Below are 13,151 nucleotides of genomic sequence, written 5' to 3'. Positions count from 1 at the left end.
AGTTCAGTGGCATTTAGTACATTGACCAGGTAGTGCAATTACCTCAAAACATTTCCATCACTCCAAAGTAAACTCCCTTGCCCATCAGGCAGTTTCTCTCCATTCCCTCCTTCAACCGCCAAGATGCATACTGTGTCTATGGATTTGCCTATTCTGGACATTTCATATAAATGGAATCATACAATATGTGATCTTTTGTGTCTAGTTTCTTTCACTTAGTGTTTGTTTTGGAGGTTCTTCCATGTTGTAATATGTATCAGTACTTCATTCATTTAAAAAATATTTATTTTTGGCTGCATTGGGTCTTAGTTGCGGCACATGGGATCTTTCGTTGTGGCACATGGGTTTTCTCTCTCGAGTTGTGGCATGCAGGCTCCAGAGTGTGTGGGCTCTGTAGTTGCAGCACGAGCTCTCTAGTTGTGCCACACGGGCTCAGTAGTTGCGGTGTGCGGCTTTGTTGCCCTGCGGCATGTGGGATCTTAGTTCCCCAACCAGTGCTCAAAACCGCGTCCCCTCCATTGGAAGGAAGATTCTCAACCACTGGACCACCAGGGAAGTCCCCACTTCATTCATTTTTAAGGCTGAATAATATTCCACTATATGTATATACCACAATTTGTTTATCCATTTTCTGTTGATGGACATTTAGGCTGTTTCCACCTTTTGGTTATTGTAAATATTGCTGCTATGAACATGTGCATATGTGTGCTTGTTTGAGTCCCTGTATTCAATTCTTTGGGGTATGTACCTAGGAGTGGAATAGCGGGACCAGGTGGTAATTCTGTCTTTAACTTTTTGAGGAACCAGCCAACTCTACAGTGGCCACACAGTTTTACATCCCCATCAGCATTGCACAAGGGTTCAATTTCTCTGCCTCCTTGCCAGCACTTGTGATTTCCCGTTAAAAAAAAAATTATAGCCATCCTAGTGGGTGTGAAATGGTACCTCCTTGTGGTTTGATTTGTATTCATTAGTTAATAATGATGTAGAGCATCATTTCATGTACTCAGTGGCTGTTTGTATATCTTTGGAGAGTTGCTGGTTCAAGTCCTTGGCCCGTTTTTAAAATGGGGTTTTCTTTTTCTTGTTGAATTTGAGGAGTTTTTAGATATTCTGGATACTAGATCCTTAGCACATACCTCTTAACATCAGGTCTTCGTGGCTTGACTTTGTTCCCCTCTTTGTGATTTTTTTTTTAACCTCTGGGAAATGCTGCCACATAGGAGGTATCCCATGAAAGGATCTTAACAGCTGTGTTCGCTGTTGTGAGGACAATCACTGATGCGTGTGTGAGATACTTGGAAACTATAAAATGTTACCCAGTTGTAGAGGTGGAAGACTGGATGCCCCTTTTAGTGTTTTTTACACTTGTCCTTGTTTTGATTTTGTGGATTCTTCACATTGCAATTCATAGGTAAGCACCTAAGAGCCATAAATCTAAGGTGAGGAGAATAACAAGGACTGTTTGCTTTTCAGAGTCATCCTTTTTGAACTTCCATGACTCCGACTGCGAACCCAAAGGATCACCACCCTGTGACTCTCTGCTTTCCCTCAACACTGAAAAGATTCTGGTATGCATCTTCTGTGCCTTCTGTTTTTGTGACCTGAAACATGGTGATACTAGTTCCAAAAGGTGGAGATTGCATCTGTTTATCAACTAGGAGTTGAGTCCGGTTGCATAAGATAAAGATAGGTCATCTGGTGTTTAGTCACATTGAATTATTGTGTCTTATGAATTGGATGGTTGGTCATTCTGGACCTAGGACTCTTTACTTTTAAGTTCCAAGGAATAAAGGAGATCATGGCTGAACCTTATTTCTAGGAGCCTTACGGATTTGAAGGTAGCATATAATCTTATTTTTCCAGCCTTTGCCTGTGTATCTTTTATATCTATGTTTTTTTTATCAGTACCAGCTAAGCTGTACAAGAGACCTCTCCATTCCAGGGATGAGCACCTGGCACTGTGCCATGTAACGTGCATCTACCTATCACGCTAGCGTGTGTCCCCCTCTGGCCCGGCTGCCTCACGGTGCCAGGGTATTTTTGTTCACACTTAATACTGTGAGGCTCTTATTCTTTCAGTGCCCAAGGTTAACAATTTTTCACCAGGCCTTTTCCTTCAACATCCACATAGATATTGTTGGCTTCTTTTGTTTAAAATTTCCCTTTAGGATACTCTTTTCTTTTCCAGACAAAGCTCTGCCTTTTCATGTAAGAACTACTCAATATGGGTAGAAACTGCAAACTACAGAATGATCAACTGATTTTACTTAACTCATTGCATAGCCGTCAACGTGGTATATGGAAGAACTTTTGAATTAGACTTGTCCCAGACCAGAACGGGCTAACTTGTGAAGTAGTGAGTTGGCCATCACTGAAAACATTTAAATAGAAACTGGATAATCCCCACCTTGGAGAAGTGATTAGATTCTTTGAGTTATTAGGGACCTTCTTGTTGATAGTAATTCAAATATTATCTACTATTTGCCTCTCCAGTTTAAGATGGCACTAGCTAGTAACCTATGGGAGAAAGCTTATCAGTCTAGGCCTTTTGTTTTCCCTAGGTTGAAAATATGGGAGTTAAACTCTTCATTTATTCATTCATTTTCCAGATATTTATTTTGCACCTATTTTTGTCAAGCATTGAGCTAAGTAAGTACTTAGCCAGAGAGTGGTGAGCCAGATAGGCTTGGTCCCACCACTTAGGGCTCTATAGCTACTAATCGAATAATTATACAAGTAAGCATAGAAGTATAATTGTGCAAATCATATGAAGGAAAAACAAAGGGTCAACATAATCTCCCTTAAGTTAGGGGTATCAGGCAAGACAGCTTTCAGGAATTGAAACATGAACAGGGACCTGAAAGGTGGATTGGAGTTAGTCTACTAGCAATGTGGGGTTGTGTGTTTAAACTTCCTTGATCATAGCTGCTCCACTCTGTCCACAGAAGATATCAATAGATGCAGTATTAGACGTAGGGAAGATTCTTTTTTATCAGGAAATTACTTTGTCTGTACTATACTTTTCCTGCCCACTTCTGTTACAAATTTTATTTCTATATAATACAAACATTTTAAAATCAGATATGCTCTTCAGTATATTCTTAATGTTGCTTAGTAAATGATTTCTTCTCTTTATGGGATTTCATTTCTGTTCTCTTCCCATCTTTTTGCACGAAGTCTTGGAAAATGGTTGCCAAGACCTTCGTTGAATGCTGGATGAAATAATAAGAAGTTTTTAAAGTATTAAAAGTGTTGTTTATAGACCCCTTCCCTTGGCTCTAAGCAGTTTATTAAGTAGAAAATGTTTTGCACTTATGTGTTTGTCTGTAAGCAGCTGGTAAAGAGGAAGGACTTGTGTCTGGTCACACCTGGATGCATGTACAGTGCTGTGTTGCCCTCACGTGTTGTGGAATCTACCACTTCTTAAAGAAGCCGAATGAGGTTCCCATATGTGAAAGCTCCCAGCTATAGAGCAAAGCAAGAAAGAGCTGACAGAGTTCCCCTCTAGCCATCAAGGTTTTACTGGAAGAAATAAAGTATAAACACTCCCAAAGCAGTAGAATTTTCAGATGTTTCACTTTGTTTGGGGTCCTGAATGAAATAAAGTGAGAACTGTGAGTCTTCTGAGATGGGATGCCCTTCTGACCTGTATCTTTTAACTTGTGTTCTAAGTAGAGGTAGCTTATTCTTGACTTGTTTTATAGGCAAACCCAAAACCACTCTGTATCTGAACATCAATCTTGACTTTAAGAGTGTAGGGAATATAGGTGGAAGTACCTGTTACTCTGTTGAGTCAGTGAAGCCCAAGAGACCATGGCTAATGAGTACCAATCATTAGCTGAAGAGCATAGCCATCAGTCAGAAGAGTCACCTGTGTAGAATTATTTGGCTGTCATACATGCCTGTAGGCATCTGTACAATGGATTAACAAAAAGAGGAATTCAAATAATTGAGATGTCACTGGGTTCTGATAGTAAAGTTTTGCCAAAAGCGACATCTTTAGTCTTGTATTATCTTAGCTTTTCCTGTCTGTGTGTGTGTACAAGTTTTAATCATATCTTAGGTGAATCTGGTATGAAGTTATCATTTTAATGTGTACCCTGTAGGCTAAGCATATCACAACTTAGCGTTGACAGTCAAATCTTCTGGCAAAGTGACAGCTGTTTGCATAATCAGACATGATTTGTCTCCAAAACACAATAGAGCCGTCTTTTTGTATGTTGGACCATTGCTGCCTATAAAATCTTTCCAATTACTAAGCTAACTTACTTACTTAGTTTTTCCCTAGCTTCCGGTTTTGCTTTAGCTTTTCTGCCAAGCGTGCATATGCGTGTCTGCATATGCATCAAGTAGGACGGTTATGGTCGTCGCCTGCTATGCATTATTTAATAGCATGTCTTGTTTCTTGGTCAGGTTTTGCTGGTCCTATTACAGTGTCATCCCTGTACCACCTACAGCTTTTTTTTTTTTTTTTTGCGGTACGCGGGCCTCTCACCGCCGTGGCCTCTCCCATTGCGGAGCACAGGCTCCGGACGCTCAGGCTCAGCAGCCATGGCTCAGCCACTCCGCGGCATGTGGGATCCTTCCGGAACGGGGCACGAACCCGTGTCCCCTGCATCAGCAGGCGGACTCTCAACCACTGCGCCACCAGGGAAGCCGTAGCTTTTTTTTTTAAGATTTTTTTTGATGTGGACCATTTCTAAAGTCTTTATTGAATTTGTTACAGTATTGCTTCTGTTTTATGGGGTTTTTTTGGTTTGTTGGCCACGAGGCATGTGGGATCTTAGCTCCCCAACCAGGGATCGAACCCGGGCCCCCTGCATTGGAAGGCGAAGTTTTAACCACTGGACCCCCAGGGAAGTCCCAACAACCTGTAGCTCTTCTAAAATATTTTTAAAGTTTAAAAGCAATATTCTGGGGGACTTCCCTGGTGGTGCAGTGGTTAAGAATCCACCTGCCAATGCAGGGGCATGGGTTCAAGCCCTGGTCCGGGAAGATCCACATGCCTCAGAGCAGCTAAGCCCATGCACCACAACTACTGAGCCTGTGCTGTAGAGCCTGCGAGCCACAACTACTGAGCCCACGAGCCACAACTGCTGAAGCCCGCGCCCCTAGAGCACGTGCTCCTCAACAAGAGAAGCCTCCGCAATGAGAAGCCCGAGCACTGCAGCGAAGAGTAGGCCCTGCTCGCCGCCACTAGAGAAAGCCTGCGCGCAGCAACAAAGACTCAATGCAGTCAGAAATCAATAAATTTATTTTAAAAAATATTCTGTTATCAAGCCACTTTGGAGACCAAACACTAGAGTGTGGTCTTGGTAACATGATCAATGTCATTGAGTAGTCGTCTGTGGAGGGAGCTTTGAAACAGCCGGGAAGATTAATCCCCATGAAAGTAAAAAGATAGGTGTTCCTGGAAACCAAAAACCACTAGTGATAAGGCGAGGAAGCAAATCAGTTACAGCACAAATTGTGTCCCTGAAGTACATGATTGATATGACTTAATGTGAATATTTTCTTGCTTTCATATAAATCAAATGTAGCTTTAATTTTTTTAAATACAGGTTTCATGGTAAGTTTCTCCTCCTCTGCAATAAGCTAAAATGTATGTTTGTTTTTATTTCAGAGCCAGGCCAAGTCTATTGCCGAACAAAAGAGATTCCCATTTGCTACTGATAATGACAGCACAAATGAAGAGTTAGGTGAGACTTGACTTGGGGGCTGTTCCTGGGAGTTTTGCCTAGAATTTATGATCAGATGCAGAGCAGGTAGGCAGGATGGTGAGACAGAAAGATCACAGAGCCTGGCTCTGACAGCACGAGAGGTTTGCTCTTGGGTAGGGCATTCAACCCTTGTGAGGGTCTCGGTACTATAAGTCATAAAATACAAGGTCTGGATGGAATCCGTAAGGAGTGTTCCACATCTGTGTTTCTATGGAGATTAATAATTATGGTAATGAGTTCTTATGAGCTACTAGCCTTCATTAGCAGGGTATTTGTGTGCTGTCGTCAAATATGAACAATAGAGAAGTGAAAGCAGGAGAGAATCACACCTACTTCAGTCTTCTGTGTAATACAATAGCTAGGTTGGAGTTAATTTTACTATGGGGCCGATCAGTTATTGTTGGGTCTCAGCATGTGGGTGTAGAAAGTTGAGTTCATTCTAATCTGCAAATGGGTCATGCAGTTTGGCTTGTTCAAGGCATGTCTTAAAACAGTCTGGTTTCGCCAGTGTCTGATATGCTCTGGGTGTGTCTCCATCAGTGCCTGGTCAGCTCACACTTGAAAGAGTGGAAACAGAATTGAATAGAGGACTGAACACTGCAGCTGGACAGATTTCACATAAGTGCGTGCTCCCGCAGGTTGCCTGGTGGCCCAAAGCACCTGCAGAAATTTTTTTCTGTCTAATTTACACATAACCATTTTATCCTTTCTTCTTCCATATGCATTTTATATTAAGACTGAGCACTTCTTGTATTGGCTTCTTCCTTTGTTAGTGCAGATAATTGAGAGTTGACTATTTTGAAAGTATTAATCACTTTTTGTTTATATTCTTTGAGTGGGCTTTGAGAATTAATTATCCTTTAAGGCATCAGATTTGGTCTCTGTTGCAGTCCTTGGATTCTGTTCAGCCTTCTATTCATTTATTAAATAATGAATTAAGAGCCTAACGTGTGCCAGGCCTGTCCTGTGCTCTAAGAATAATCCTAGTACACCCTGGGATAGGATAGGCCCTGAGCTGGCTTAGGAGCTTTTGAACCTCAGTATTTTTTTTTTCTTGGAAAAATGACCTCTGTCACCATACATGTTGTGGGGAGATGTGGAATTGCTGGCTATTAACAATTTCTGGGAGGTTCCAGCTATCCTAGTTTTTTCTTTATGTCTTTGAACTCCCACAACCAAATTTAGATCCTAGTACGAATAGTTATTTATATTTGTCCAAGATTTAGATTACTTTTTAATGCATACTTTTGGGTTTTTCTCAAAAAATATTTACTTTTAGATGGAAAGATTTGAGAGCTGCATTTGATTTTATTTGAGTGGAGTTCAGTAGGCTAGCCAAGGACGACAATTTTCAACATGTTCCTAAGTATAACATTTATCCGCTAAAGCCGTATTTGTTCTTATGGGTCACTTATTCATTTGTTCATTCAACAGATATTTACTGATTTGGGGAAGATAGATAGGAAATTCTGAAAATTTAGATCTGAAAGGAATCTAAGAAAATTTTCTACAGGCTTGTTAAGCAAGCCCCAGAGAGTCATGAGAGCGACTTGAGGTCCCCATGGTGACACAGCCAGCGAGTGGCAGGGCCAGAATCTGAGCCCAGATCTTGGCTTTCTAAAGTATCTTCCTACACTCAAAAATGCACAAGTTTATGTTTCAGTCCCTGTTCATCCAATCATCAAGGAATTCAAACCATTTTGCGGTCTGGCCCCGTGCACAGTAGTTTCAGTGCAGCCCAGATTTCTCTCAGGGTAGCGTGTTGGTGAGGAGGGTGGGTCCTGAAGCCAGGCAGCCTGTTTCCTTTGTCTCACTGCATGCTGTCTTTGGACAGTTTAAATGCTTCATTTCCTTGTCTGCAAATGGGGATGACAGTTGTACCTACCTCACCGCAATTAAGGAGTAAATGGGTTATAATACATGTATATAATTAGGATTGTGCCTGGCACGTATGAAGAGTACTGTACAAGTAACTATTATTGTTGTTGTTGTTGTTTTTACTACTAATGCCGCTGATCCCCACTGAAGAGGTCTCTGGTTATCTCATTGTCTGCTACAACTACCTGAATAGTATCCATTCCCATTATTCTGAATAGGAGTTTGAGCTTAATTATCTTTTCCAAAAAATTAGGATGAAAACAGTCCTCTTTTCATGTTGATGAATGCCCCCAAAAGCTCTTGTATTATTATGATACTCGATGTTTCTGAACTTTACTTTTCTCAGGTTAGTTATAAAGATACTCTAAATCTCTTTCTGCATTTAATGTTTGACTACTTTTTACTGTCAAGGAATTTAAACTCTGAATGACATTAAAAGTTTTAGTTACCCATCTTCTTGAACACGTAATTATGTCCTTGAATTAGAGGGTTGCATAAAGCTTTTTTTGCAAAGAAATAGGATCAAAATAGTATTATACTGAGTTAGGAATACAATTTTTCAGGGATATTTGGGACTTTAGAGAGTTAGGGCCAATATTATAGATAAAAATGTAATCTAGAATATTAAAAGTTATTGGGTTTTTTGACAGGTGAAAAAGTTTAGTCAAAATTGTGCCATGTTTTAAGAGATATTCATGGCTCTAATTTCAAAATACCACTTACATAAACAATTTGATTAAAAACTATTTGTGATCTTTAAAGTATATTTTGAGTAGTGTCTTGACTATATTTTGAATAGAAGAGCTAGGGAAAAGACCAGTGGTCTTTTGCAATGGTGTGCATTATATCTACAGTTAAGCATTATATTAATATATATTAATTGGAGCCTCTGTTTTTGTTCTTACTAGGTAATTGGCAGTAAAGTCAGCACCTGCAGGAATCGAGATATGTGATGCTATTTGGGTATTTCTTCTAACTTTCACAGTAAAGTCACATTGCCATGTTATATGGATATTATTCAGGCTTATTACTAGCTCTTTTGTATATATAGATAAGAAACATCGTAAAGATTATTTAGTATTTGAAAGTGAGTGATGGGCTCAGAAAAAGATAATTACATCTTGTAGGCAGATGTTTTATAGATGGCTTTAATAATTTAAATCTAGATGGAACTAGAAGACTGATCAGCAAGTGCTGAGTGGTAGGAGAATTCAATTACATCTTATTAACTTCTAGGTTTTCTTTAACTGCTTCTAGTCCTCGGAGCTGCCTTTTAAGATTTGGTAAAGAATTTAGTTACCAATTTCAGTCTGAGATCCTTTATTCGTTCCTTTAATGTTTCTGTATTTTTTCATAGCTATTGCATATGTGTTGATTGGCAGTGGTCTCTATGATGAAGCAATAAGACATTTTTCAACAATGCTTCAGGTAATTTTTCTTCTTAATTATATAATTGCAAGTTTATAGTCACGACAAAAATATGGGCTTATGCATAGCTAAAGTGCTGCAATAAAACATGGATTTTAAGATTTTACAAGAAAGTAAAGGAAATCAGCCCTGACTGAGCACTTTCTGAGTGCAGGCCTTGTAACATGCTCTCATTTAATCTTTGCCATATTACTTTATTTTAAAGGAGGAAAATGAGATCTAAGGAGATCAGGCAATTTGCTTGTAGTCTCCCCACCATCAGGTGGCAGAGGTGAGATTCAAACCAAGTTTCAAAAAGACAAACGTTAGCTTCAGTTCATTTTCCTCTCTACCTTGATATCTCCCATGAGATGTGGACACTGGAAATTCTTGGAGCTACGGATATTTACTCTCCATGCAGGAGTTGATCTGCATGCTTAAGTCCACTCGTGGATTTGTTTCTCACCTTAAAGTATAATTACGAGACTCTTCAGTGGAAGTATTGGGCCTCTGTTGATTGCTGGCTGTGTTAAAATCCGGTACAGACCAAGTGCTTTCATACGCAAGTATAAGAGTTGCATAGGAGACCTGCAATGCAGCCTGACATAGCTGGCTGTGTATCTCGGGTCATGATTTAACTGTACTCTGGTAGATGCCTGGCCATTATCCATTCTCTGTCCAGGAGGGTCAAGTAGAGTTAGAAATACCCAAGTTCTCATCTACTCTGCTGTTTGCTAGCAAGTTATTTAACCACCTGGATTATGGGCATAATAATAACTACCTCCAAAAATATTCTCGTTCAGTTTGAATGAAGTATCTTTTTTTTTTTTTTTTTTTTTTTTTTCCTTTTTACGTTATGTGGGCCTCTCACTGTTGTGGCCTCTCCTGTTGCGGAGCACAGGCTCCGGATGCGCAGGCCCAGCGGCCATGGCTCACGGGCCCAGCCGCTCCGCGGCATATGGGATCCTCCCAGACCGGGGCACGAACCCGTATCCCCTGCATCGGCAGGCGGACTCTCAACCACTGCGCCACCAGGGAGGCCCTGAATGAAGTATCTTTAAAAGTACTTTACTAGATGCCTGGCACATAGTAAGTGCTTAGTTAATTTCAGCTATTCAAAGGACCATTGTGGCATATTCATCTGTGCTAATACAGTAAGAGCCAACAGATAGTTTACAATCCAGCAGGCAGACTTAATTTTAAAGTATTATTTTTGAAACTTTTGCTCTGCTTTTGTTTTCTCTTTTTAAACGTATGATTAATTATGTTGACAATTCTATCTTCACTCTCAAATAATCAATAAGATATTTTTATAGCTATTACTTTAAAGTGCTTAGATCCAAGCGGCTATGTGTTTGAATGGTCATAGGGCATAATATTCTTCAGTGGAGTTTAAAGTACGATGGGTAGATTATAAAGTTTTAAAAATTGCCTTTCTGTTTAGCATTGCAGTATTTTAAAAGGTAAGAAAGCACTTTAACACCCTGATTTGAAAGGGAGGTTTTGATACATTTATAGGAGCAAATGTCAGTTAATTTTCGGTAGCCAACAGAAGACAACAGTACAGGCTTGCAGACGTATTATTTATTATTTATATTTAAATTATTTATATTTAACTTATTTATTATTTAAAATCATTTAACTTTTTGAAAAATATTGTTATCAGTCTAGCTGAAGGCAATATAACAACGTTAAAGAAAAAACTTTAAGGAATAAAAAATTTCCTAATTCTGCCACTCTACCATTATTTAAGTTTACGACCTTTTCAAAGTATGCATTTGTTTTTTATAATCTGAACTTATGTACTATTTTGTTTTACTTTTTTACTTAATTTTATAAATGTTTTTCAGTCTTTCTCTACACTCATAATTTTAGTGACTCTATAATATCTCTGTTGTCCATTTATTATTGTAAAACATATGTAAAACATTCAGAAAGTAGATCAGAATTTTTCTCTTTGTGCTAAGAAAAGATATTAATATATTGAAGTTTGATATAACATTTTCATCAATCTGCATTGGGTTGCTTTCAACTGGTAAATTTTTCTTTGAGAATGTGTGGATTATAAGGTTGGACTGGTGACTTTGGTGATTCAAGCTACAATGGGGCAGGAATAGAGGATGGTGGAGCAGCAGAAAGTTCAAATGCTACGGGCCCGCAGAAGACAAGACTGCGTTGTCATTCATAACACGTCTTTACATGGGAATTCAATGCCTTTGGCTTTCCTGTTGGTACTCTTCTTGGGGATGTCTCTCTTTCCCTTTGTTTCGGTGCTTCCCAGCCTTTTCTGCATTATAACACGTGGAAAATCTGACACACTGGAGTTAGCAGGAGCAAATTTAGAGCCACCCAGATAGAGCTTGGTGAAAATCTGTCACATTTTCTTTATGTTATATGACTATGATAAATACAAAATACAAAGATTTGATATTAAGTGCTAAAATTCTTTTTTAAAATTTTAATGAGACTTGATCCTGCTTTTCTGGACATAACTTTTCCATATTAGGCTTTATGTTTGAAACTGATGCACATAATTCCTGTTTAAGAGGTTTTCATTGATTTCTTCAAATTTTTGATAGCCAATCTCATCAAGAAATTGTACAACCACGTGGTATCAAGTGTCCAAAGATTAGTTATTGCTACTTCTCTAATTGAACAAAACTCCTTTTCTTACCATGAATCGGAATTTGCATAAATCAGTCTCTTTATATTGTATTTTTAAAGTATGACCATTCTTTAAATCTAACTGCTCTTCCTTTTCTTTTATTGGCAAATGCAGCAATACTGGGTCTTGCAGTAATGAAACTGATTTTTACCCCAGCAATACTTTTTCGTATCCAGTATTCAGAATAGTGGTAAAGAGTTTCTTCAAGCGTGGAGGGATGCCAAGTTAGGACTCAACTCAGCATCACCAGCGGGTCATTTTTTTGTCAGTACATGCTATCAGATGTTCATCCGTTCCTTACAGGACCCTTCCACGTGTGCGAAAACTCTTTATTTTTAAGCCAGTAAACATCGTTTAACAAATCTTCAGTGATAACTGTTCACAGACAAGCTTTTCCAGTTTTTTTTAGCTTGTTATCTCCCGACAAAGTGTTTCTCTTGGACAGCCCGCGAACTCCAGGGTGAAGCAAGAGTGCATAGAATCGGACTCCATTCATAGAAAGCTGAAGACAGATGGGGCCATGGGGGCTAGGATTTTATTATATTCACCATTTATATAAGATCATTTAATGTGAAATTTGGATCTATGCATGAGGGCCACTCATATTCCAGAGTGACCTTTTGATGTAAAGCCTTTATACTTTCTTGTGGTCTTCGCTCCAGCATCAGAGAACAAACTTATGGGCTATTTCCATAATCTTTGTTGTTTCAGACTGTTCCTTTAAATATTTATCCAAGTATGGGTTGTTTGGCACGTCTATAAAGGAATACAGTGTTCCTTGAGCATCAAGGTTTCCAACTGAGCACAATTTCAAGACTTAATAGATCTGTCCGTCTTCATTGGAACCTCTTGATTTTATTTTTTTTATTTTTATTTTTATTTTTTTTATTTTTTTATTTTTTATTTTTTGCGGTATGCGGGCCTCTCACTGTTGTGGCCTCCCCCGTTGCGGAGCACAGGCTCCGGATGCACAGGCTCAGCGGCCATGGCTCACGGGCCCAGCCGCTCCGCGGCATATGGGATCCTCCCAGACCGGGGCACGAACCCGTATCCCCTGCATCGGCAGGCGGACTCTCAACCACTGCGCCACCAGGGAGGCCCGAACCTCTTGATCTTAAAAGCGTATCAGTCAGTATTGTCTCCACGTCAGTGTCCTTGTGTCACTTCCACATGTGTCAGCACCTCCGTCACAGTGTTCTTGAAGGTGGGACCCTTTCCTGATGTCTGTGCTGCTTTGATGCTCATGCAGGGCTGGGTGACGTAAGTGCCGTGACAATGTTATGAGGCAGTTGGCCTTTGCTGTTAGTTGTGTGACCTTGAGCTCATCTGATTCTGATCTGATTCTGGTGGAATTGAATTCATGAAAGAACTTTGCATTAGCAGACAAAGTGTAAAACATTCCTCTGCACATGATCTTGGAACCATCTTTTATGTACATATGTATGTGCGCCTGCCACTTACACAGAACTTAATCCTTG

General features: G+C 39.6%; 1 protein-coding gene across 6 annotated transcripts in view; it reads left to right on the top strand.

Annotated features, from left to right (window-relative positions):
• Positions 1–13,151, top strand: part of TTC13 (tetratricopeptide repeat domain 13) — a 71,642-nt gene that overhangs the window by 16,454 nt on the left and 42,037 nt on the right. For all 6 annotated transcript variants that reach the window (XM_060089912.1, XM_060089903.1, XM_060089895.1 and 3 more), the window contains exons 2-4: positions 1,477–1,571; positions 5,627–5,702; positions 8,959–9,029. In XM_060089912.1, the coding sequence (XP_059945895.1) occupies positions 1,477–1,571; positions 5,627–5,702; positions 8,959–9,029 (242 nt within the window). The remainder of the gene's footprint in view (positions 1–1,476; positions 1,572–5,626; positions 5,703–8,958; positions 9,030–13,151) is intronic.

This window comes from Mesoplodon densirostris, chromosome 1 (assembly GCF_025265405.1).
Source record: "Mesoplodon densirostris isolate mMesDen1 chromosome 1, mMesDen1 primary haplotype, whole genome shotgun sequence".
Classification (NCBI taxonomy): Eukaryota; Metazoa; Chordata; class Mammalia; order Artiodactyla; family Ziphiidae; genus Mesoplodon; species Mesoplodon densirostris.
The sequence above is the reverse complement of the archived record's forward strand: the minus strand, read 5'-3'. Positions and strand labels throughout refer to the sequence as shown.